The following is a 26,590-nucleotide window of genomic DNA, read 5'->3' on the forward strand; positions in this document are numbered from 1 at the left end:
CCTCTCACTTGTCACATCTGCTGTCTCTGTTCTCAAGACAGGAAGTCAGATGGGAGTTGAAGACGGCTGGGACCTATGAGTCCCCAGGCCCCCAGAGGGATTCCGGATTTGAGAGTCGGCCTCCTCCCTCCCATCCAAGCCCAGCCCTGCCAAATCAGCTCCCAGCGCACTCCCTGGTCTGCACCTCTTTCTCTGTCTCTTTCTCTCTCTGGAATTTTCATTCTCTTTTTGGTAACCGAATTATCCCATCTCCGCCTCTCACTGGGGGCCACCCACAGAGGCGTGGGAGAGGAGGGGCCCAGGTCGCAGCGCGAGATATTAAACCGTCAATCACCCGCCAACGCCGACTCCCCCGCACCAGGACCCTCCGTTGGCTCCACCTGGAAGCAGACCAGCTCCAGTGCAGACCTGGAGGCCTGGGGACCCCATCAAAATGGGAGGCCTTGGAAGAATCTCACAGGCCCTGCATCCACCTGGGCAGGTGCCTGGGTGCAGATCGGCCTGGCTCAATGCACAGAAAGGTGTCCTGGGTTCAAATCTACAAGCTACTTCTTATCCACACATGGGAGCCACTGCATTGTTCTGTGTCTTGGTTTCTCCACCTGTAAAATGGTGATAACAGCCGGGCACAGTGGCTCACGCCTGTAATCCCAGCACTTTGGGAGGCTGAGGCGGGCAGATCACCTGAGGTCAGGACTTCGAGACCAGCCTGGCCAACATGGCAAAACCCCATCTCTACTAAAAATATAAAAATTAGCCAGGTGTGGTGGCATGCCCCTGTAATGCCAGCTACTTGGAAGGCTGAAGCAGGAGAATCACTTGAACCCAGGAGTCAGAGGTTGCAGTGAACCGAGATTGTACTACCGCACTCCAGCCTGGGGGACAGAGCGAGACTCTGTATTAAAAAAAAATGGTGGTAACATTTTCTACATAATTGGGGTTCACTGTCAGGATTAAACCAGTTAAGGCAGATGGCAATATCTGGCTGATAGTAACTCCTGCCTAGGATTTGCTGCTAGAATGATTTTCCTTCAAGATTGGGGGGGTCATTCACTTGTGAAGGAAATCCAAGATTCTTGGCTTTTGGGGGGACTTAATGGGGTTCATACTTGTGTCACCTCACAGCTGCTGCCTTGTATAGGTTGGAATTGGATTTTTTTTTTTTTTTTTTTTTTTTGAGATGGAGTCTCGCTCTGTCGCCCAGGCTAGAGTGCAGTGCACGATCTCGGCTCACTGCAACCTCCGCCTCCCAGGTTCAAGGAATTCTCCTGCCTCAGCCTCCTGAGTAGCTGGGACTACAGGCACATGCCACCACGCCCAGCTAATTTTTTTTTATTTTTAGTAGAGACGGGGTTTCACCATCTTGACCAGGCTGGTCTCGAACTCCTGACCTTGTGATCCAGCTGCCTCGGCCTCCCAAAGTGCTAGGATTACAGGCATGAGCCACCGCACCTGGCCGGAATTGGATTTTTTTGTTTTTTGTTTTTGAGACAAAGTCTTGCTCTGTCACCCAGGCTGAAGTGCCGTGTGGTATGATCATGGCTCACTGCAGCCTCAACCTTCTGGACTTAAGTGATCCTCCCACCTCAGCCTCTTGAGTAGTTAGGATTACAGGCATGAGCCGCCACACCCAGGTCTAGGGGAAAAAAAATTAAAGGCTCTTTCAGAACCTTAACTAGGGCCAAGCAACCCATATTTCAAGGTGCTCAATTCACAAAACAAGGTCTCAGTGCTTTGCACAGGCTGTTCCCCCTGCCTAAAATGCTGTTCCCTCAGCCAGCCACATGACTCCTCCTTGCCTGCTTCTGGGTTTGCTGCAATGTCACCTCCTCAGTGAGGTCACTTTGTAAAAATTGCACCCAGGGCCCCTGCCCGCCCCCACCCTTCCCAGCTGTATTTCCCTCCATAGCATGCACCCCATTTTGCATACCGTATGCAGTGCTTGTGGGGTTTGTTTGTTCATCCCACTGGAGTGTTAACCCCAGGGCAAGGTTCATTCATTCACTGCCCAGCACGGCACCTGGCATGAAATAAACACCCAGTAAATACTTGTTGAGTGAAAGCATGAACAAATTCCATTCAGCTGCTCCCAGAGGACCCCACAGGTTGCAGCCAGCTCAAAGCTGCTCTAGCTGGGCCTGTCAGCAATCTTGGGTTTCCTGGAGGGGGGTGGAGGGGGTATCACTGGATGTGTTCAGAGATGCAGCTGGTTCACTATCAACTATGTGTGGACTTTTCTCTTTTTTTTTGAGGCTGGATCTCACTCTGTCACACAGGCTGGTGTGCAGTGGCGTGATCACAGCTCACTGCAGCCTCCACTCCAGCGATCCTCCCACCTCAGCCCCCTGAGTAGCTGGGACCACAGTTGTGCGCCACCATGCCTGGGTAATTTTTGTATTTTTCATAGAGACAGGGATTCACCATGTTGCCCAAGCTGGTCTTGAACTCCTGAGCTCAAGCAATCTGCCTGCCTAGGCCGCTCAAAGCAGTGGGATTACAGGCGTGAGCCACAACGCCCGGCCAGGATGTTTATTTTCTCATTATTTATTTATTGTAGAGATGGTGGTCTCCCTATGCTGCTTAGGCTGATCTTCAGGTCCTGGGCGATCCTTCCGTCTTGGCCTCCCAAAGTGCTGGGATTACAGGCATGAGTCATGGCGCCCGGCCTTGTGTAGATCTTTAAAAGGTACCCCTTCCTTGCTGGGTGCCGTGGCTCATGCCTGTAATCCCAACACTTTGGGAGGCTGAGGTGGGCAGCTCACCTGAGGTCAGGAGTTCGAGACCAGCCTGGCCAACATGGTGAAACCTCGTCTCTATTAAAAATACAAAAATTAGCTGGGCGTGGTGGCGGGCGCCTGTAATCTCAGCTACTCGGGAGGCTGAGGCAGGAGAATTGCTGGAACCTGGGAGGTAGAGGTTTCAGTGAGCTGAGATCGTGCCATTGCACTCCAGCCCAGGCAATAACAGTGAGACTCCATCTCAAAAAATAAAATAAATAAAATAAAATAAAATAAAATAAATAAAAGGTACCTCTTCCTCTGGGCAGATGCAATGTGTGGTGAGGGGAACAGATGATGTTAGCTTCTGCTCTAGCCTCTGTCTGGTATGCTTGTGCAGTGCGCAACTTGCACAACTGTTCTTGGCAGTACTGCTACTGTCTCCCATCTCTTGAGTAGCTCAGAAGGTGGGGGACGCTGTGAAGACCAAGTAACCAGAGGCTGGACCTCTACACCCAGGTGTTCAGAGGGCCAAACCCCAACCTCTGTGCCCAGCTCACTGCTGGTGAAAAATCTGCCAAGGAACTGGACTGTTCTAGTGACACCCCAAAGACTCCCCTCCTGGTATCCCCAGCAGTGTCTCCCTTGCTCCTCCGGACTAGTGGTGCCCTCGCCTTCCCCAGCCCCCTCTGCACGTTTCCACCCAGCCAGGAGTCCCACACTTGCCTGCTTCTCCCAACCTTCTCTCTCTCTCTCTTTCCAGCACAGTGGCTATTTTTATTTTTCCTTCTTATTAAATTTCCAACTTCTGCAAACACCATGGCCTCTGCCTCGCCGCGCCCCCCCCCCTCCCTTAGGGCGGATTTGATTCACTTGCGTTTTATTAACAGATTAAAAAAAAAAAACCCGCTGCTGCCACCACAATGTGACTTTCTCCGCTTTCCTGGAGGTTTAGGGAACCGAGGAGAACTGGGCTACAGGATCCCCTCCGGGTTTAAATTTGCCCTCCTCCCCACTCCCAGGGACCTTCCCATCACAGCCTGAGCGGCGAGGTCGGGAAGGGGCTGGGGAGTGAGGTTGGATCTCGTTCTGGGTTTAGGGGGGAATGGGATGGGTGTCAGGCCTGATGCGGTTCCCCTAGCCAGGGCTTCGTCCCAAGGCGGAATGGGATGGGTGTCAGGCCTGATGCGGTTCCCCCAGCCAGGGACTCGTCCCAAGGCGGAACTGGAAATTAAGAAAAAAAAAAAAAAAAAAAAAAAAAAAAAAAAAAAAAAGCAATCCGTTGGGAAGCCCCGCCCCCGCCTTGCCCCCCCCCCCCCCCCCGCAGACCCTGGGTGCTAAACGCTTCGGGTGGGAGGGGCAGCCTCGGGGGTGGGGGCTTAGAGTTGGCGCCTCCCACACAGAGCTGGGGTCGCCCCTACCCTCTCTCTCTTAGGATGGCTGGCAGGGGGCCTCGGGAAGGTTTGCCACCTACCCAAGCCCGGCTCGCTCAGTTTTCTTTCCTCCTTAGGACATTCTGATTCCGGTGCTGACTCCCAGACCTGAGAGCAAATTGCTTCTTCATGCCCCGGGGTGTTTTCCTCCCCTCAAGTCTTTTTTTTGTCAGTCGCCATGGCAACCAAGAACCCAGCTGCACTATACTTCCCTGGGATACAGGATGGGGGTAGGGGGTGATGGCGAAACTAACTGGGTCGTTTAGGCCAGGACCTTCCTACCCTCCTCTTTGCCCCCTCTCTTAGTCCTCCACCCCTTCCCCACACCACGTGGTCCAGCCTTGATTGACAAGAGGGCAGGTTGCGCCTGACGGGGTTACCCATCTTGGTGGTTGGGCCACAGCTTCCTTCTGGGTCACTCTGTTCTGGGAAGGTCTTTCATTTGGCCCGAGGACTAAGGCTCCAGCTGTCAGTGAAATCCCTTTCCCCTTCCTTTCCTCCACTCTTTAGTCCCTCAATAAGGGTGGGCTGGTACGGTTGGGCAGGTTGGACACTGCACAAGGGGACACTGAGTGTGTTCAAACTAAGCTCCCGATTTCCATTGCTCCCTTACTCCATAGCACACTACAGACTAACCTCTCCTCTGCCTTACTGACACCAACTCTCTGTTTGCTATCAGGAGAGCCAATGATTTCAATAAAATACTTCAGTCCTGGTCACACCCCAATGCACAGCTGAAGAAAGGAAGTCCAGTCGGGAATTTGGGGTCTTGAACAACCCAAGCCACAGCTCCTGTGGGAGCTTAGAGAGGGAGCAAACCTGGGCAGAAAGAACTTCTACAGAGGGCCGGGCGCGGTGGCTCATGCCTGTAATCCAGCACTTTGGGAGGCCGAGACGGGCGGATCACGAGGACAGGAGATCGAGACCATCCTGGCTAACGCAGTGAAACCCCGTCTCTACTAAAAATACAAAAAATTAGCCGGGCGTGGTGGTGGGCGCCTGTAGTCCCAGGTGTTCGGGAGACTGAGGCAGGAGAATGGAGTGAACCCGGGAGGAGGAGCTTGCAGTGAGCCGAGGTCGCGCCACTGCACTCCAGCCTGGGTGACAAAGCGAGACTCCGTCTCAAAAAAAAAAAGAACTTCTACAGGGGCCAAAGCTAGAGTCGAGGACCATAGAATGCCTTGGGGTACCCAGGGAGGGGCAGGGAATGATTATCAAAAGCCCCAAAGGAATCATGGGACTGGTCAAGTTGGCTTCACGGACCCAATTCTACCGCCCACCATCTATACTCTTTGCCTAGGTAGCTCCTCCCACTGGGAAGTGGAGCCTATTTCCACACCCCTTGAATCTGAGTTGGTCTCGTGATCTCCTTTGGTCAATCAATGGATTGCAGCAGAAGTGAAGTCACTTCCCAATCTAGGCCTGAAGAGGTGGTGCATCTTTCTGGTCGATGTCTGGAAACCCTGCCCCTGTCAGGTGACCAAGCCCGAGCTAGCCTGCTGGAGGATGAGGGAAGAATCCTGTTGTCCTAGACCAGCCTATAGCCAGCCGGGCCCCAAATATACGAAAAGACCCAGCCTGAATAAATACAGTGTGACTCTTGGACCCATAGACGCTGGTGGGTGAGCAGAAAAACTGCCCTGTAGCCTGCGAAGCCAAAATTAATGCTGATTGTCCTAAGCTGCTGGATTTGGGCGTTGTTAGGCAGCTTTTTTTTTTTTTTTTTTTTTTTTTTTGGCTCAGTCTCACTTTGTGGCCCAGGCTGGAATGTAGTGGTGCGATCTTGGCTCACTGCAGCCTCTGCCTCCCTCCCGGGTTCAAGCGATTCTCCTGCCTCGGCCTCCCGAGTAGCTGGGATTACGGACACCCGCCACCACGACTGACTAATTTTTGTATTTTTAGTAGAGACGAGGTTTTGCCATGTTGGCCAGGTTGGTCTCAAACTTGTGGCCTCAAGTGATCCACCTGCCTGGCCTCTCAAAGTGCTGGGATTACAGGCATGAGCCACTGTGCCTGGCCTTTGTTAGACAGCTTAATTGGCAACAGGTAACTGACAAGGAGCCTGGCAGGCACAGGTGTGCATTGGTCAGCACGTCCCCTTGCCCACGAAGGAGCTAGACTCAAATCCCGGGGTCCCTGAAATTGATTGTCAACTCTTTAACTTCCTGAGGAATCCTTCCCCATTTTTCCTTTATTTGTTTCTTTTTTGTTTGTGTTTTGGCATGGCCTTCCAATGAAATTCCCCATTTTTCCTTTTTCTTTCTTTCTTTCTTTCTTTCTTTTTTTTTTTTTTGAGACAGAGTCTTGTTCTGTCACCCAGGCTGGAGTGCAGTGGCGCGATCTTGACTCGCTGCAACCCCTGCCTCCCAGGTTCCAGCAATTCTCCTGCCTCAGCCTCTCGAGTAGTTGGAATTACAGGCACCTGCCACCACAGTGGGCTAATTTTTGTATTTTTAGTAGAGATGGGGTTTCACCATGTTGGCCAGGCTAGTCTCGAACTCTTGACCTCGGGTGATCCGCCTGCCTGAGCCTCCCAAAGTGCTGGAATTACGGGTGCGAGCCACTGTGCCCGGCCACACAAAACCATTCCTCATCCACCTTTCCCCTAATGATTTTACTATCCGTGGCTAATCAGGTCCTAGATCCATGATTTCTTTCTTTTCTTTTTCTTTTTTTTAAGAGATGGGGTTGCGGGGGGGGGGTCTCATTATGTTTCCCAAGCTGATCTCGAACTCCTGGCCTCAAGCGATCCTCCCACCTTGCCCTCCCAAAGTTCTGGGATTACAGGCGTGAGCCGCGGTGCCCGGCCTAGAGCCATGATTTCATTACAAGTTGCAAAATACTGCATTCCCAGTTTATCATGGCATTTTCCCATTTATACATCTGTCGTCTCCAACAATCTGGAAAGCCCTCAACGGCAGAGTCAGAGCCACAGGGTACCAAGGAAACATTTGCTGAAAGAATTTGAATTCAGGAGATGGAGCCTATTGGGGGGAAAATCCCAAACCAACAGGTATTCGTTGTTTAGGGCAAAGAAACATGGCACCATTTCTCCTGCTTCTAGGATCAAAGGCTGTTCCACTCCAATCTCCACTGGATGCCAAGCCTGGCCAAAAGTCCCAGGACATGGCCTGGCCCCCTACCCCTCAATGCTGTCCCTCTTCTGACACCCCATGGAGTCACCCTATGGACTCAGGACCAATGGGGTTTTGGGGAGAAGACAGATCGTCTGTCTACAGGTATCAACATTGCTTTCCTTCTCAAAAATTTTTTTTATTTTAAACCTCCCCACAATTCAAACATTCCTCTTATTATCTTCTGCCGAGGGAAAAAAATTAATAACATGGCACAATATAAAATACTAAATTAAAGGCATTTTGGAACCAGCAGTTATTTCATAAGCTTCTCTTTTATTGCCACGCTAATGTGCCTAATTGCTATCTTAATGAGGACATTAATTTCTGGCTAATGTGATGTTACTATAGAAATTGCAGTCAATCTCTTAAAAGGAGGAAAGTGCTAGAAAGCCGTCCCACGAGGCAGAGGCTTTGGTCACCCTGGGGCTGAGGGGCAAAGGGGAGGGGAGGAGACGGTGCTGGAACCCGGGCCAAGACTGGGGGAAGGATGGGGCTGCTGGGAGCCAGAGAGGGGGAAGGCAGGTGACTTGTGCTGAGACTAAAACCTCCCAGGGAGGCCCTGATCTGAAAGCCAGCTGTTTCCGTGCCCGGGGATCTAGGAGATGAAACTCTGAATAGGGGAAAGGGTTACAGCAATAATAAAACCTGACATCAGTGGCAGGCACGGTTGAGGCATTTTCTATGCTAATCCTTGCAATAGCTCTATAAAATAGATAGTGTCATTTCCCCCATTTTATAGATGGGGGAACAGAGAGGTTGAGTAACTTACCCAAGGTCACACAGCTATTACATGGTAGAGATGGGATTTGAACCCAGCCCGTCTGGCTTAACTGCTGAGCTATGCTGCCTTTCAGCCAGCACCGTGACACCATCGATAATAATAATTTCAAACATTTATTGAAGGCTTATTATGCGCCAGCTGTGAGTCGAGCCTTTTGCACACAGCATCTCTGGGTGGGCTCCATCTTGGAGAAAGAGGTGCAGCTACAGCCACATCTGAGCACTCCTTAATATACAGGGAGGATGAGGCAAGGCTCAAAGCTCCGGGGCTGGTGTTGCAGCTCCCTCCCCACACAGGAACAGGAAATCCATTGTAGGTAGAGAGACATCAGGGCCCAGAGAGGAGGTTATTTACTCTGAGTTGCACCTTATCACAGGTTACTGTGGTGGTCAGGGTAGGTTTTGAAGGCAAATGGTCTGGGTTAGAATTCTAGCTTTTCCCATTTGGCGAGTGGCCGACCCTCTCTGCACCTCAATTTCCTCATTTAAATATTGGGGCTATGGGAGGCCGAGGTGGGCAGATCATTTGAGGCCAGGAATTCGAAATCAACCTGGCCAACGTGGTGAAACCCTGTCTCTACTAAAAATACAAAAAAAAAAAAAAAAATGAGCCAATCATGGTGGCCTGTGCCTGTTATCCCAGCTACTCAGGAGGCAGAGGCAGGAGAATCACTTGAACCCAGGAGGCGAAGGTTGCAGTGAGCTGGGATCATGCCACTGCATTCCAGCCTGGGCAACAGAGTGAGACTCCATCTAAATAAATAAGATTGGGGCTAACAATGGAACCTACCTCCGAGGGCTGTTATAAGAATTAAGCAACTGGTTGGGCATGGTGGCTCACACCTATAATCCCAGCACTTTGGGAGGCTGAGACGGGAGGATTGCTTGAGCCCAAGAGTTCGAGACTGGCCTGGGCAATATAGCAAGACTCCATCTCTACAGAAAAAAATATTAAAAATTAGCTGGTTATGGTAGCATGCGCCTGCAGTCCCAGTTACTTGGGAGGCTGAGATGGGAGGATCGCTTAAGCCCAGAAGTTTGAGACCAGCCTGGGCAACATAGCAAGACCCCATCTCTACATAAACATATAACAAATTAGCTGAGCATGGTGGTGCCCCCACGTCTGTAGACGTGGTTGATCTACGAGCAACCTGTAGATCCCAGTGGCTTAATGCACTAAAGGCTACTTTCTCACTCACATCACACTGCTGCACCTGGGAACCAGACTCCAGCTATATTGTGGCTTCACCTTCTTCCAGTGACTCAGAGGCCCCACAAGACCCTCTTTGTCCAGCCAGAAGATGCAAAGGAAGAATTAGAAGGTGCAGGTGGGAGGTGTTAAAAGCCTGAATGTAGCACACCTCACTTCCATTCACATCCCACAGAAGCAGATAATGATAAAGGTTAGGAAATAGGTTTGGAGTCTGGGAAACATGGGGAGACCTCATATTTACAAAAAAAAAAAACTTTTTTTTAATTAGCTGGTTAATGGTGGCGCAAGCCTGTTGTCCCAGCTACTCAGGAGGCCAAGGTGGGAGTGAGGTAGGAGGCTGGAAGGGACTCTAGAGGTGAAGTTCAGACACTGGACCAAATTCATGGCCAGGTGTGGTGGCTCATACTTCTAATCCCAGCACTTTGGGAGGCCGAGGTGGGTGGATCACCTGAGGTCAGGAGTTTGAGACCAGCCTGGCCAACATGGTGAAACCCCGTCTCTACTAATAATACAAAGATTAGCCGGGTGTGGTGGCAGGTGCCTCTAATCCCAGCTACTCGAGAGGCTGAGGCAGGAGAATCGCTTGAACCCGGGAAGCGGAGGTTGCAGTGAGCCGAGACATACATAGTCAAAAGAATTGCAAACAAATAGTCATGCAGAAACGCATACACGTATGTATACAGCAGCATTATTCTCAATGACCAAAAGGTGGAAACAACCTACATGTGCATTAACTGATGAATGGATAACTCAAATGTGATTGATCTATATAACGGATATATTATTCAGCCTTGAATGAATTTCTGACGCATGTTACAACATGGAGAACCCTTGAGGGCATTATGCTAAGTGAAATAAGCCAGTCACCAAAGGACAAATACTGTATGATTCCTCTCATATGAGGTACTTAGAGTGGTCAGATTCATAAAGACAGAAAGTAGAAGGGTGGTTACCATGGGCTGGGAGGAGAGAATGGGGAATTAGTGTTTAATAGGTACAGAGTTTCAATTTGGGAAGATGAAAAAGTTCTGGAGATTTTTTTTACAACAGTGTGAATGTACTTAACACTACTGAATTGTACACTTAAAACTGGTTAGAGACAGCCAGGTGTGGTAGCTCATGCCGGTAATACCAGCACTTTGGGAGGCTGAGGTGGGAGGATCACTTGAGTCCAGGAGTTCAAGACCAGCCTGGGCAACATAGCGAAATCCTGTCTCTACAAACAATGCAAAAATTGGCCAGGTTTGGTGGTGTGTGCCTGTGGTGCCAGTTACTTGCGAGACTGAGGTGGGAGGATCACCTGAGCCCCGGGGAGGTTGAGGTTGCAGTGAGTCATGATCACACCACTGCACTCCAGCCAGGACGACAGAGTGAGACCCTGTCTCAAAAAACAGGTGGGGAGAGGGGGCAGTGGTTAGACTGTAAATATTATGCCTACTTTACCTCAATTTTTAAAAATTGTTTGAAGCCACACACAAAAGTCTTATTTAGTGAAATCATGTATTGTATGATTTCATTTATATGAAATGTCCCAAATGGGCAAATTCATAGGAAGTAAGTAAATACTTGCCAGGAAATAGGAGAGAAAATGGGGAGCAGGGCCAGTGATTCTGGGGCTGCTTTCTGGGGTGATGAAAATATTCTGGAATTAAATAGTGGTGATGGCTGTACAGTCTTGTAAATACTATACTAAAACCCACTAAATTCTGCACTTATTTAAAAGCGTGAATTTATGGTGTATAACTTATATCTCAATAAAAATTAATAAAAAGGAGTGGTATGAGGAATTGGGAAAATACACACACACACACACACACACACACACACACACACACACACACATATATATACACACATATATGTGCCTTAACTCTAATCAGTTCCCTTTGTCCTTTCTGAAACAAAGTTATACCCAACTGATAGTATAAGGTGTCCAGTCCAGATCTCTCTCTCTCTCTCTCTCTATATATATATATCTGTATGTTTCCAGAAAAATATGCAAAATGGCTTGGTGAATTTTCTTTTTGATTTTAACGCTTAACTTTTTTTGGCCAGTCGTGGTGACTCACACCTGTAATCCCAGCACTTTGGGAGGCCGAGGTGGGTGGATCACTGTAACCCAGGAATTTAAGACCAGCCTGGGCAACGTATCAAGACCCCTTCTTTACAAAAAATACAAAAATTAGCCAGGCTTGGTGGCACGTACCTGTAGTTCCACCTACTTGAGAAGCTGAGGCAGGAGGATCACTTGAGCCTGGGAGGCAGAGGTTGCAGTGAGCCAAGATTGCACCACTGCACTCCAGCCTGGGTGACAGAGCCAAACCTTGCTTAAAAAAAAAAAAAAAAAAAAAATCTAGCCTCACAGTGGCTTATGCCTGTAATCCCAACACTTTGGGAGGCCTTTATGGCAGGAGGATGCCTTGAGCCCAGGAGTTTGAGGCTGCAGTGGGCTATGATTATGCCATTGCACTCCAGCTTGGGAGACAGAAAGAGACCTTGTCACAAAAATAAATTTTGTTTTTCTTTGCTTTCTTCCTTTTTTTTTTTTTTTTTTAAAGACAGGGTCTCACTCTTTCAACTGTCACCCAGGTTGGGGTATAACAGCTCAACCTCAGCTTACTGCAACCTCCACCTCCCAGGTTCAAGCGATACTCCCACCTCAGCCTACCAAGTAGCTAGGACTACAAGTGCACACCACCACCCCTGGCTCATGTGTTTTGTGTATTTTTTTGTAGACATTGGGGGTTTTGTCATGTTGACCATTTTTTTTGTAGAGATGGGGGTTTTGTCATGTTGCCTGAACTGGGCTCAAGCGATCCACCCACTTCAGCCTCCCAAAGTGCTGGGATTACAGGTATGAGCCATTGCGCCTGGCCAATTTTTTCCTTTTACTGTCTGTGGTTCCACAACTTCCTTTTTGCCTGTTCTCTATGGACTTTCTACTTCATTTGGACTCTACTTAGATTGGCCTAGTTTTCTCTTTAGTCAAATCTTCAGTAACCAATTTATTACCATTAAAAATGATCTAACAAGCTTTATTTTTATTATTGTTAAAAATTCTCATTTTGAGGAACACAACCACAAAGTAAAGAAAGTTTTCATTGATTTACGTAAAAAACCAATATTTAATAACAATTTTTAAAACATGGCTCCAGGCCATCCACATGCTTTAACTCGTGCTCAGCCTCCTGATATTGATGGGTTGTCTTTGTATTTTTCTGATGCCCTTTTATGTGCATTCACCTGTTTTGGAAGAAAACACAATTAAGGTTATCTATCACAACAACCACTATCTCCAATGTGTATTCATTCCTTTTATTCATTTTAAGTCTCATCTACCCGATGAGATAACTTTTTTGAAGACAGGAATTGTATGCTGTTTAAGAGTGCTTTGATTCTTCCACAGTTCAGTCATCCTTGCTACCTTGCAGAGGACTGGTTCTAGGATATCGCCCCCAAACCATACCAGAATCTGTGGATGCTCAATCCCTTACGTATAATGGTGCAGTGTTTGCATATAACCAACACACACCCCCCCCCCCCATATACTTTATTTATTTACTTACTTAGAGACAGGATCACCCTCTGTCACTCAGGCTGGAGAGCAGTGTCACAATCACAGCTCACTGCAGCCGCAACCTCCTGGGCTCCAGTGATCTGCCCACCTCAGCCTCTTGAGTAGCTGGGACTACAGGTGCATACCACCACACTGGCTAATTTTTTTATTTTTATTTTTATTAAAGACAAGGTCTCACTATGCTGCCCAGGTTGGCCTCCCAAAGTGTTGGGATTACAAGTGTGAGTCACCGTGCCTGGTTCCATGTACTTTAGGTCATCACTAATAAAATGTATAGATATTGTATAATGGCAACAGTTGTTATACTGTACTTTCTAATTGTATTTTTATTGTTTCTTTCTTCAAATATTCAGCCTTATCTAGTTGAATCTGAAGATGTGGACCTGCTGATGAAGAGGGCTGACTGTATCTAACTTAGGGTCTTGCATGCAGCTGGTACTTAACGCATTTTATTGACTGTTTTAGCTAACATTCAACAGACAATTCCTAATAAAAAACTCTTAAAAGTATGAAAAAAAAGGAAACCTGCTCTAAAGTGGCAGGAAAACCAGCCTGGGCAACATAGCAAGATCTTGTCTCTACAACAAAAGTTTTAAAATTCACTGCCTGCCTGTAGTCCCAGCCACTCAGGAAGCTGAGGCAGGAGGATCCCTTAAGCCCAGGAGTTTGAGGTTACAGTGAGGTAGATCACACCATTGCTCTCCAGTCTGGGTGACAACAAGGCCCTGAGAAAGAAAAAAAAAAGAAAGGAAAGGAAGGAAAGAGTGTAAGTATTGAAAAGGAAGAGACAAAACTGTCATTATTTGCATATAAAATAATAAATGTTAGCCAAAGAAGCCTAAGAGAATCAACTAAGATTTTACTGGAAGTAATATGAGAATTCAGTACGGTGGCTAGAAACAAAATCAAGAGAGCAGCACACAAACCTCAACTGCTTTTCAGATGTACCACCAATAACTAACTAGAAAATGGAAGAAAGATCCCATTTACAATGGCAATACAAATGTCTGAAGTATTTAGGAACAAAAATACAAAGATCTGTTATCTAACAAAAGATGTGTAAGATCTATATGATGGAAACCCTAAAACTCTTCTGAAAGACATTAACAAGAAATGAATTCATGACATGAGATACCATGTTCTAGAATGTCGTACAGATGTCAATTCTCAAATTTATCTACAAATTTAAGGTAATCCTATTCAAATCCCAAGATAGTTTTTGGTGGTGGCTGTTTTTGAGACAAGGTCTCGCTCTGTTGCCCAGGCTAGAGTGCAGTGGTATGACCACAGCTCGCTGCATCCTCGACCTCCCAGGCTCAAGCAATCCTCCCACTTTAGCCTCTGAAGTCTCTCATATGGTGTCCAAGAAATGGGGACAAATCTCACAAAGGGACTAGGCTCAGGAGGGCTGGAATATTCAGGGAAGTTTCTTTCTTTCTTTTTTTTTTTTTTTTTTTTTTTTTTTTTTTTTTTTTTTGAGGCAGAGTCTCGCTCTGTCCCCCAGGCTGGAGTGCAGCAGCCTGATCTTGGCTGGCTGCATGCTCCACCTCCCAGGTTCACGCCATTCTCCTGCTTCAGCCTCACAAGTAGCTGGGACGACACACGCCCGCCACCACACCCAGCTAATTTTTTGCATTTTTAGTAGAGACGGGGTTCCACTGTGTTAGCCAGGATGGTCTCGATCTCCTGACCTTGTGATCCGCCTGCCTTGGCCTCCCAAAGTGCTGGGATTACAGGCATGAGCCACCGCACCTGGCCTATTCAGGGAAGGTTTCAAGCAGAAAGATGAACTGAGTTGGCTTTGGAGAGATTCACAGGACTCCCACAGGCAGAGTGAAATAAGGGCATTGTAGATGGACAAAGGCACAGATAAGCAGCAATGGGGACAGTGTGACTGGGGGACGCTGAGGGGCTGCTGTGGCTGGAATGGAGGGTTGCCACCATAATGGAAATGGCCAATGAGGCAAATAAGGTTGGATTAGGAGCATAGCATCAAGGGTGCCAGCTTATTAAATCCCTCTTCCAGTATGCTAGCACTGGCCTGCTGGGAAAAGTAATACATCACATAATCAAACAAAAGGCAAAAAGAGGCGAGCTCCAGGAATGGGCACTGTAAACAGGACTCGCCCCAGGGTAGCCAGATGCAGGCTTTAGATTTGTTGATGCAGGTTGAGCATCTCTAATCCGAGGGGGAATGTCTCATATGGTGTCCAAGAAATGGTGACACATCTCACAGAGGGCCTAGGCTCAGGAGGGCTGGAGTATGAGACATTCCCCCTCCCCTGTGAATTTGAAAACGTGGCCAAAATTTTTTTTAAAAAATGGCTACCCTGTAGTTCTTTAACTGGACCTATTTAGACAACACCTTACACACTGGAGAAGGATGATTCTATGTGAATCTAGTAAGTCTACAAGACAATACTTCTCTCTTTTGGCTGTCTTCTTCCTCTCCAGGGTGATGACAACTCCGTGAGGGTGGAGATTATATGTCTCTCATCATTTAAGCAACAAGGAAATAAATTAGTGGCAGAGTAAGGGGTGACTCAGTGAGTACATCCAATTGTTGAGATAGTTTTGCGTGGGAGAAATTTTGCTATTATATCAACTTAACTTCTTAAAATAGTCTAGTGGGATTAACTTGGTTTTATTTCACAGAGACCTCCTGGAAGCGAGGATCCTTTAAAAATCCTGGAATATACATTGCAGTAAAAGAACAAAGCACACCTCAGCCTTAAATGACAGAAGAAGAATGTCAAGTGGGAAAGTGACGTTGGTTTTCAGTTTGTGGATTCTGAATCCACACAAACACAGGATTGTATTCTGAAAACCTGAATTAATTATTGTCCTTACCTCTATAAGACAAAAAATTATAATCAAAATTATTAGTATTACAGTCACAGATATTGCGAAGATGAGTTTGTTCTTATAGTCATATCCTGGAACTTCTTTCATGAGCTAAAAAAAAAAAGAAAAAAAGAAAAAAGAAAGAACAATTAAAAAAAAAGAGAGAGAGAATGGAAGCTAAATTTTCAAAACCCCAGTATTCCAGTTGAGTAGCTTACAGGTTCTTTTGATCTTTTTATTTTTTTTGAGACAGGATCTCACTCTGTCACCCAGGTGGGAGTACAGTGGTGCGATCACAGTTCACTACTGACTCAACCTCCCTGGGCTCAGGTGATCCTCCCACCTCAGCCTCCTGAGTAGCTGGGACTACAGGCATGTGTCACCACACGCAGCTAATTTTTGTATTTTTTGTGAAGACAGGGTTTCACTATGTTGGCCGAGCTGGTCTTAAACTCCTGACCTCAAGTGATCCACCCACCTCGGCCTCCCAAAGTGCTGGGATTACAGGCATGAGCTACCACCCCCGGCCTACAGTTCATCTTGTGCCCTAATCTATTTCACTGTCTACATGAGCGAAGTGGGAGATCACTGTCATGGCCAAAGTTACATGGCCAAGACAAGCTATGGCCTGGGAGTCCCAGGTTCTCCTATGTGGGCACTTTCCTGGCATATGCTAAATGATGGGAAATCTGGGTCTCATGTTTCTGTGTGGTCCTCACCTCACTTGACTTCTGCTCTTTCTGTTCATTCTGTTCCATGTTCTCATTAATATAATTTGTTTTTTGTTGGTCCGTATCCCATTCTACATTCAATGCCTTTGCTTCCTGCTGCTCGCTGAGAAGCTTCATCAGGAGGCCTGTTTGCAACATGAGCTTGGCACAGCTCCCTTGCACATGTGTTTCTGAACATTCCATTTTCAAGGTCCGGATAACATGAGACATGAACTTTCTCACATCCTCGTTGGGGATGAGGGACCGTAGCTGCTCGGTTAGCTGAATTTCAAGCTGATCACCTGGGGATGAGAGCAATGGGTAATTGAAGCTTTTGGGCTCAGGGGACAAGTCAATGCCCACATTGTTGTATTCCCATTTTGTCTCAGTTTGTTTAACATTTGGTTCTAAGTTGAATGCAGTCCCAGCGGAAACTGCCTCAGGAGGATGATTGTAGTTTGTGTTTTCAGAGATGTGTCTTTGAACACATCTCTTTTGTGTCTTTTACATTAGTTGTGTCTTTTACACTAGTGTTTTCTATAAAACGTTCTGAAGGAGCAACTACTTCCAGAAGAGGGTTTTCTTGAGGACTCAGGTCTCCTAAGGATGAAAAAACCCCTTGCGAATTTATGAGGCTCTTCGCTGCAGAGAACAGCGGCCTCTTTGCGAGCATCGGTCTGTTGAGATAACTGCCCTTTCTAAACTTTCTAATCTTTTTGGCCTTGGGTGTTCTGTGGGCCACACGGGAGTGAGCTTTATAAAAGCGGTATTTTTTTCTGGAATGTGCGATTGGTTTAGCAGCCTTCATGTTTTTCACTCTAGCCATTGCCATTTCTAAAATTAAAATGGTGTAGGCTGTCTTTCGATCTGTCTCTGACCTGAGGTAGGGCTTTTGCAGGGCTAGAGGCAGAAGGCACGCCCATGGAGAAGGGTTTCAGCACAGAGGAGACTGCTGCCTTATGCTCTTGGGTGAATGAAGGCTTGGTGTAGATGGTGTTTCCCACTACCTTCTCAGGCCCCTGCACTATGTGAGGCTGTTCCAGCTCCCTCGGGGCTGGACCCTCAAGCCTTTTTCCTTTGGCAGCATTGTCCACAAATGCCTGGGCATCCTGTTCTTTCCTAGTGCTGTGCTTTCCCATCTCTTTGAAGTGCCTTTCCTGGATGCTCCTTGGGCCTGTGAGGACTCTGTTCACTCTCTGCAGGTTTTTGCCTACACTTTGAATCTTTGCCAGGCTGTTTTCCTGTGGTTGCACAGTTTCTAATTTTTTTTTCAAATATTTGGTTTTTAAATTTGTTACCTAGAAGGCTGGACTGTGAGGGGCTCTTTCTATTGTTTTTCAAAATACTCAGGAGCCTATCTCCATCTTGTACATTTGAAAATAGCTGTTCAGTGAACGGTAACAACATTGATTCTGCACCTAGATTTCCCAGTGAGAGATAAGGCAAGATGTAACTTAGTGCACTGCTAACATCACTCTCGTCATTGGTGTCTAGCTACTCACTCCCAAAGCCTGACAAGTTGATGCCACTGCTGTCTGAGGGCGCCTCCGACTCAATAGTCAGCTCAGTGCTCATGTGCTGCTTCCGGGCTTGTAACATCTTCATGAACGCTCCTTCTGGATTGCCTACAGATGCTTCTTCAGCTGTCAGAAAAGAAGAGACTGCTTTGATCATGAAATATCTTTGATCATCTTTCATACTCAGTCCATAGCTGTATGCCCCAGTCACACAGAGTAAGAGTCAGCAAACATTCGAGTGCCATTCAGAGAGGAGAAACATACACCCAAACCTAAACCTATGAAATGGCAACAACGAAAGGAGGAAAAGACATCTTTTGAAAACATGGCCACCTACTTGGAACATTCCATAGTGTGACATAGAGTAACTCTGCTTAGGATTATTCCGTTGATCCCCAGGGGCCAATTGCCCAGTGCTCAGTCAAAGCCCAAGGTGGAAGACAAGTGCTTCCCTGATGAGCTGATGAACTGGCCTCTCTGCAGACTGCTCCATACCCTGTGCTGTCCTGCCTCATATGCAGAGACAGCACAAGGCTCCCACTCTCCTCATCCTCAGTGTGCCTGTGTTCTTGCTACCATCGCAGCTGAATGCAATGAAAGGCGGTCCTCTGAGAGGAGCAGGGTGGAGATGCTAAAGTGGATGCCCCCTCCCATTGCTGACAGATCCTCATCTGGCATGTGCTCCACCCACCCACCCCATTCTCTGCTCCCACATATCATAGCCCCATCACAGAAGATGTGACATGGAAAAAAACACTGTGTCCACCTTAGTTCTTTTCTTAAATTTGGGCAGGGATTCAGGGTGTAGGTTAAGAGATTTTTAATTTGCCAGATTGTATGCCTATGTTGTTAAATATACAATGAATCTATGGTATGGTAGCAGTTTCTGGACAAACATTACTTGAGGTCCTAAATGCAGAAGGGAAAAAGTGACTTTTGTCAGATGCCTACTTCACTTTCATTCATCTCTAATATTTTGGATGGGGAACCATCCAAAGCTTCTGACTGCATGAAGGTCAAGTGTGCCAGTGTGCAGCTGGGCTTCTTTTCCAGAATTAAAAGTATTTTGGGTGGTGCTGAAGGTCAGCGGAAGAAGTAAAGATTGCGAGAAAGGAGAAACATGGGCTTGGGGAGAACCCAGAATTGGGGACAGAAGACCTGGCACTAGGCTACAGCACTTAGCACCTCTGATCTTGTTTTTCCTCACCTGTAAAAGGAGATTAACAATGCTTTTCTGCCCACCTCTTGGGGAGAAGGGAAGAATATAATTGGTAAAAAAAAAAAAAAAAAGAAAAGAAAAGAAAAAGAAAAAGTTTTGAAAAATAAGCAACACTGTCTTTACAGAAGTAGCCAAGCATTATTAATTATCCACCCCATATCACTGGTAGATACCTGTATTCAAGCAGTCACATTTTAGAAGTCATGAAGTTGGTGCTAATAAACCTAATCTACAGAAAAACTCTTGAAAAAACTTGAGCATTTGTTCTGTGAATAGAAAGGTTTGAGATTCAGAGCAAGTTCAGAGTTGGATGGACTAAGAATGGAAAAGCCCTCCATTCCAATAGAAGAGCCAGGTAGCAATTTCTGGTTATGGAACCAGAAGCTCTCAGGCTTCAAATAAAACAGCATCACTTCTACTCTTATAAAACTGTAAAAACAAAAACAAAAACAAAACCGGATCTACATCTGTCCTAAAAGGCAGAGAGTACTTGAGACCTCATGGATATAAAACCAGCTTACAAACTACATTGCACTATATGAAGAAATTATCACTGGGGGCAAAGCACCAAGCAGAGAGCACAGTACACAGTGTGTGGATGTTAATGTTATTCCCTAGCCTTCCCATTTCTTTCTCTTGGTCCTTTATGCATATGGAACTGTTCCATTATTAAATTTTGTAATAATAACTGAGAACCTGACTCCCAGCAAGGGAGTCATTCAGAAGTTGAGGGAGTTGAAATCTGACTGAGTAAATAAAACAATTATATCATCAGCTTAACATTTCATCAATTAAAAATAAAAATTTAAAAACAAATACTTAAAATAATGTAACAATTTATCACCAGGCAATTTGGACTCACGACAATGTATGCTGTTAGTCAGACATGCAGTGTTGCAATGCAGCTTGACTGTCTTGGAGACAGCCTCAATGCTATTTTTAAATTGGCAGAGGCAGCAGACCATATGGCTAGGTAAGATCCTATAGATGAAAACACAAAACAATAAATTAGTGGTAAAGCGGTTACTTGAGTAGGTAAAGGAGGCAGCCAACGCTACCACAGGGCTGGGCAAAGAGGTGTTACTGAGACCCATGGACTGGACACTTGGGTAGGAACCAGAAGGCCAATGGGAAGGAGGACACAGGTGCCCAACTGAAGGGTAAGCATGGCAGTGAGTATGGTATGCCTAGAATAAAGGTGGTTGGGATTAGAATTGGGTGACACTGATCAGTAGTTTAAATTCAGAGGTATCTCTTCCCGACTCAAAAGTCTCACTTTGGGCTGAAAGTATACAGGAAGAAGGTAGACTTCTAAGAAGAGTCTGAATAAGCCCCCAACTTCTGAAGGCCCTTTCTCAATTCCTGTTGGGAGTGGGAAGTATTAGAAATTACTCTGGGCATTAAAAATAGCTCCGTTTAACTTGGATTGTGGGGTTAAAAAAATAACGGAGATTGCATTGGCCAAATCTGGACAATTTGAGCATTCAAAAGAATAACAACAATAAACTACAACATAATATATAAAAATCCATGAAGAATGATATTTTAAAAGAGGGGGAGTTGTTCTTTAATGAAATAATGCTAGCTAATAAATGTAGAAGGAATGACAGAGTTTTAAAAAGTGTCACTTTGCAACCACCAATGTAATAAAAATAGATTCAGACAAAGATTATCATTGATGGAGTTGGGTGAAAAGACATTTGAGAACAGGATCTTCACTGATCTCAAAGTACCACCCCACAGATTTTTTATTAATTACCAAAGGGAAAAGTTATTTTTTATTTTTTTATGAGACAAGGTCTCAGTCTGTCACCTAGGCTGAAGTACAGTGGCAAAATCATAGCTAACTGCAGCCTCGACCCCCTGGGCTCAAGTGACCCTCCAAATTCAGCCCCCCAGGTAGATGGGACTATAGGCTTGCACCACCACCCCAGCTAATTTTAGTTTTTTGTTTTTGTTATTTTTAGTAGAGACAGGATTTCACCTTGTTGTTCAGGCTGGTCTAAAACTGGACTCAAGTGATTTGCCCATCTCGGCCTTCCAAAGTGCTGGGATTACAAGTGTGAGCCACCACACCCAGCAAAATAACTACAGTGGAGAGATCTGGAAGATCACCTTAAACAAGTGATCAAACTTAGCATTATGAGCCACCTGGGGTCACGAGGCAGGAAAGATACGTCACCTATGCAGTATTCTTCCCAAAGATGCTTAACTTGAATCTCATGTGGAAACAGAGAAATCCAGATTGTGGGACAACTTACAAGACAACTATCTTTGACTCTTAAAAAATGCCAATGTCATGAAAGATCAAAAAAAGTAGAGGCATGTTTTAGATTAAAGGAAATGAAGACATGACATGCAGTGCCTGATCTTTGACTGGATTCTGTAGTATTCTTTCATCTTTCTGGCATGTTTGAATTTTTTTCAAAATATAAATTTGGGCAAAAGAGAAAACCAAGATAATTGATTAATTTATTGTTATGGCTTCTTGGGGGCAGTTTCAGAGAAATAAAAACAATCTCTGTAACTGGAATAAATTCTCAAGGTTAATCTTAAGCAGTATAGCATGGTCATTAAGAATACAGATTCCACAGCCAGACTAGGCTTAAATCCCAGCTCTGTGAATAATGTAAATTTGGGCAAATTGCTTAATCTCTGTTCCTTGGCCTTGTCATTATAATAGTACCTACCTCAAATGAGTTTTGAGGATTAAATGAATCCCTACCCGAAAAATGTCTGGCACACAGTGAGTGATCAATAAATGTTAACTACTATAAATATTACATTACAGAAGTTGTAGGGGGGCCTCTTTTGAGTCCTCTAAAAGGATGACTTTGTTAGGGCCACATTAAGACTGTGGAAACAGAAGAGTATTCAATGGATACATGAAGTCTGTGAGTTGGGGGTATGATGTATAGAGTTTTAAATTAAAACTGCATCCAGTAAGTTGGTCTGATACATCTTTCAAACCTACAGAGGAATAATCACAAGTGACTCGTATTCCTTTGGGTCCAATAGAAGCCTCTGATCTTCATATAGATTGAATGTACCCAGAACCATAACCTAGCATTTTACTTATATAGCAACCTTAACTCTGACACAAAGATGTTTCTTTTGTTTTGAGGCTGAGTCTTGCTCTGTTACACAGGTTGGGTGCAGTGGTGCAATCTCGGCTCACTGCAGCCTTTGTCTCCTGGGCTCAAGTGATCCTCCCGCCTCAGCCTCCTGAGTAGCTAGAACTACAGGTGTGTGCCACCACACCTGGCTCATTTTTGTATTTTTTGTAGAGATGGGGTTTCACCATGTTGCCCAGGCTGGTCTCAAACTCCTGAGCTCAAGCAACCCCCTCTCCTTGGCCTCCCAAAGTGCTGGGATTACAGGCATGAGCCCAAAGGTTTTGTTATTCTTTTCCTGCCCCCAGCTTTTGATTTTAAACATTTTCTTTTTTTCCTTTAAGGCTTAGGATGGCTAGGAAGCATTTTCAAATGGTATAACGAACACCTGTATAACTTTCATCTGGAATCAACAGTAGCTAATACTTTGCCACATTTCCTTTCCATGTGTGTATGTCTATACATTTTCTGGACAAACCATTTGAGAGTCAGTTGCAGACATAATGACCCTTCACCAGTAAAGACATCAGTGTGCAGCCCCTAAGAACCAATGCATTCTCCTCCATAACCAGAAGACTCTCATCACCCAATGGAACTTAATATTATCATTGCCTACTATGCATTCCATATACACATTTTCACAATTGTCCCAATCATAACATGGCTTAAAAAATTCAGAATCCAATCAAACATCAGACATTGCATTTTGTGTTCATGATTTTTTTTTTTTTTTTGTAGAAAGACCTTTAATACTTCTGTTTACAAAATTCGGGCATACATTTCAGTTTGCCCTGAACCGTGCCCAAGGCTGTGTGCTCATCTCTGCCAGGGTGTCTGTGCCCTTCATGTACTGCTGACCACGAGGGTGCAGAGCAGAACCTGGGGTCCAGAGGCTTCGCTGGGCCTCAGGGGGAAGGGAATGTGAATGTGGCCCAGCCCAGAGGACCCTCCATTTCGTCGATTTTGGATTGGGCGACAGAGGAAGCAGATGTCAGGGCTGCAGACATGCTGGCCTGGACAGGGGTCTGGGGACCCCGGGGCTGCCTGCCGTGGTCTAGAGGAGATGGCTGGGGCCACTTCCCACAGGGTGGGGTGGCAGCGGCTCGGCAAGGGGAGGCCTGGCTACCAGGGGCTTGAACATTGGCTCACTGGAGCCTTTGTGCTTGGCCCTTAGCAGCACGGCTGGGGCTGTGGTCCCATGCGAGGTGTGCTGGGGGGGTGTGTAGGTGGCTGGTGGTGGCAGCTTGTGCCAGAGTGACACAGGCTTCCGTGGGCCTGGCTGGGGGCAGTTAAAAAGCTGAAAAGGTACTTGGTGTGTGAGGGTAAGGCTTGGGAGGCAGGGCCCTAGAGGAGGCCATGTTCTCTGTCCTGGTTGAGGGGAGCGGTACGGGGGGAAGGTGGGGCAGATCCCAGCTGGCCTCTGTCTCCTGGCTGCAAGCTGACAGCAGGCCAGGGAAACAGTGAGGCCCTCTGCCCTGGCCTTGGGGAGGAGTGCATGTGTGAGGCTGGGGTACTGTGGCCCTGGAGTGGGGCTAGGGTTCATCGCCAGGAGCAGGCTTGTGGGGGGATTTAAAACCAGGGTCCTGTCTCTGAGCCACCCCACAGGGACACTCGATCCAAGCCTGTTAAGGCCGTGGAACTCGAGGGTAGGCTGTGGGCTGGGCCCCCATGGGGTCAGGACGGAGGTGGGGGCTGCCCTGGAGGAACATTAGTGTTTCTGAGAGCACCTTAGTGTTGCCCCGTCTGGGCCAGCTGGGTGAGGAGCTGGGGAGCAGGGAGGAGGCCGGCGCCATGGAGTGAGGAAGGGAGCCGTCACCGTTGGGGGTCAGCGCTAGTGTAAACAAGCGTCCCCACCCACCCAGATAAGCCTCCCACCCAAGTGTGGCTCCCTGCTGAGGGAGTACCTCAAGGACCCGGGCCTGGGTGGTGCCGGCAGGCTTGGACACCGCCTTGGCAGCAGGAGCCCATGGAAGGCAGGAGACCTGGCAGGGGGTGCCACCCAGTGTGGATGGAGGGGCGGGGCGGGGGCACCAGTGAGTCACTGGGCAGAGGCATGAGCACGTCCATGTAGCTGAGCAGGAAGAAGCCCAACTGGCTGTCCAGCATGCCCTGGTACCAGTTCTCGTTGATCTGGTTGATCAGCGTGAAGACGTCGCCCTCATGGAAGCCCAGCTCCCCATGGTTCTCAGGCTGGAAGTCATACAGCACCTTGCAGCTTGGCTGGTCTAGGGGCGGCATGCTCCTGCTAGGAGTCCGGATGGACTTGTCGGAAGATCGGAAAGAGGATGAAGCTGCAATCTTGGGGACTGTGGTGCAGGGGAAGCCCCCGTTGGACTGCTCAGGCTCTCCGAGGTCAAAGGGCTCCCAGAACTTGGCCTTATACTCCCGCTTGGGGCGTGAGGAAGCTTCCCGCATCCTGCGCTTGAGCTTCTCTGCCAGCTCGTCCAGGATCTGCATGGCCTGCCAGTGGTAGTTCAGCTGCGCCTCCGCCAGGGCCCGGAGTTGACTCACCTGCTCAATGTCGGTCTCCAGGAGGTTGTGCATGCTGGTTTCTGCTACCTCCTTGGAGTCCTCAAACTTCTCCAGTGCCTGGTGCAGCTCCTCGTCGGGGATCTTGCCCTGCCGCTTCTTTTAGTCAAAGTCCAGGCGGCGGCCCTCCAGCTTCTGCAGGTGGTGCTGGATCCCCTTCAGGTCTTTCTCACACAGGTTCTGGAGGAGGTCAATGAACTTCTGCTTGACCTCTATGTCCAGGGAGTCCTTCACCTCTGCCAGGTGCTTCATGGACTCGCCGGCATCCAGCAGTGCGTCACTGAAGTTGGACTCGTTGCCCAGCTCCTTCTGGTGGCAGATCAGGCACTCGCTCAGGAGCCCCTCCGACTGCGGGTAGCCGGGGTTCTTCACCTGGCCCTGGATCTTGCACACCGTGTTGAGCATGGTCAGCTTAGCCTGCGAGGCTGGGTTGGGCTGCAGGTACTTGATGGTCCTTGCCAGCATTTCCGTCACCGCCTTGCTGATGACATCTCCATCTCTTTGAAGTCATCGTCCAGCTTGGTCCCCTCAGCCCCTCCGACCTTCTCACTGACCAGCTGGCTCGCCTTGTAGAACTGCTTCTTCAGCCCTGCAACCGACAGACTGCCTCCCGCCGCCGAACCTCCCGCCCGGACCGCGCCAGCAACAGGCTCCCAGGTGCGTGACCCTCTGCACGCCTCAGGGGCCCCACCACGTCCTTGCCAGCTCTGCGCCTGCCCCGGGGCCACCTCGAGTTCATGATTCTTTAGTCTCCTTCAATCTAGATCTGTTCGCAGGATTCTTTTAAAGTATACTGACAAAACTTTGAGACTGTAAGTGACCTGAGATATACATTATCCTTACTTGAGAATAGTAATTTTTCAATACGCTTTAAGGATTACACATGAGCCAAGACAAATGAGCTGGCCTACTTACTTTGTAGATAAATGTGTAAACTCCTCAAGACTTCCAATAATGAACTCCAATAAGGAAATTAGTTCAATGTCTTTATGGCCTTGGTGACAAATGGTTACAGAAAATCAGAGCATTTTTTTCCTATCCACTAATGGTCAAGAAGAAAGCAGACAGATCCTCACTATCTTAGAGAACTAAGTGAGAAAGTTGGTCGATGAAGAGGACTTCATCCAGAGAGGAAGGGATGTAGCTTACAGGGAAGATGCTGCAGGAGGCTGAGGAAAGTGAGGCTAGAGCAGTAAAACACATCTGACAGCCCGGTGAAGATAAGAAAGTGACCTGACAAAAATGAACGGAGCAGAGTGCCAAATGAAGGGCCCTTTCCATGCTAATCTTGCACAGTGCCCTCAACCAGCCTTAGCATAACTGAGTTTCTATTTAGCTTGCCATATTGTGGGGGGTGGTGGTGGCACAATTTAAGTTGCAGTAAGTTGTGTAACAAACTCACAATAGGGCCCTGCAGAAATATATATATATAATATATAAAATATATATAAATATATAAAATATATATAGAAATATATATAGAATATATATATAGAAATATATATAAAAATACGTATATAAATATATATACTATATATATATATATATACTATATATATATATATATATATATATATTTTTAGGCAGGGTCTTGCTCTGTCACCCAGGCTGGAGTGCAGTGGTGTCATCTTGGCTCACTGCAACCTCTACCTCCTGGGTTCAAGCGATACCCCCGCCTCAGCCTCCCTAGTAGTGGGGACTACAGGAGTGTGCCATCACACCTGGTGAAGATATATATAGATATAGACAGATATATATCTATACCTATATCTACAAAGAAGGCCAGGCATGATGCCTCATG

The 26,590-nt window shown here is 47.0% G+C and overlaps 1 protein-coding gene and 1 pseudogene across 6 annotated transcripts in view; both read right to left on the reverse strand.

The window, feature by feature from the left end:
* Window positions 1–12,294: 12,294 nt before the first annotated feature.
* Window positions 12,295–26,590, reverse strand: part of LRRC37B (leucine rich repeat containing 37B) — a 46,176-nt gene continuing 31,880 nt past the window's right edge. For 3 of the 6 annotated variants that reach the window (XM_024350140.3, XM_063798139.1, XM_054669904.2), the window contains 5 exons: window positions 20,010–20,128; window positions 17,914–18,054; window positions 16,421–16,713; window positions 15,708–15,812; window positions 12,295–12,523 (listed from right to left, as the gene is read on the reverse strand). In XM_024350140.3, coding sequence (XP_024205908.2) covers window positions 12,461–12,523; window positions 15,708–15,812; window positions 16,421–16,713; window positions 17,914–18,054; window positions 20,010–20,128 — 721 coding nt within the window. In that variant the 3' untranslated portion in view covers window positions 12,295–12,460. Of the gene's footprint in view, window positions 12,524–15,707; window positions 15,813–16,420; window positions 16,714–17,913; window positions 18,055–19,991; window positions 20,129–26,590 lie in introns of all 6 variants that reach the window. The other 3 variants (XM_063798137.1, XM_063798138.1, NM_001302407.1) reach the window with 2 other exon arrangements.
* On the reverse strand, window positions 24,066–25,544 carry LOC134808926 (endophilin-A2-like; annotated as a pseudogene).

Source organism: Pan troglodytes, chromosome 19 (assembly GCF_028858775.2).
Source record: "Pan troglodytes isolate AG18354 chromosome 19, NHGRI_mPanTro3-v2.0_pri, whole genome shotgun sequence".
Classification (NCBI taxonomy): domain Eukaryota; kingdom Metazoa; phylum Chordata; class Mammalia; order Primates; family Hominidae; genus Pan; species Pan troglodytes.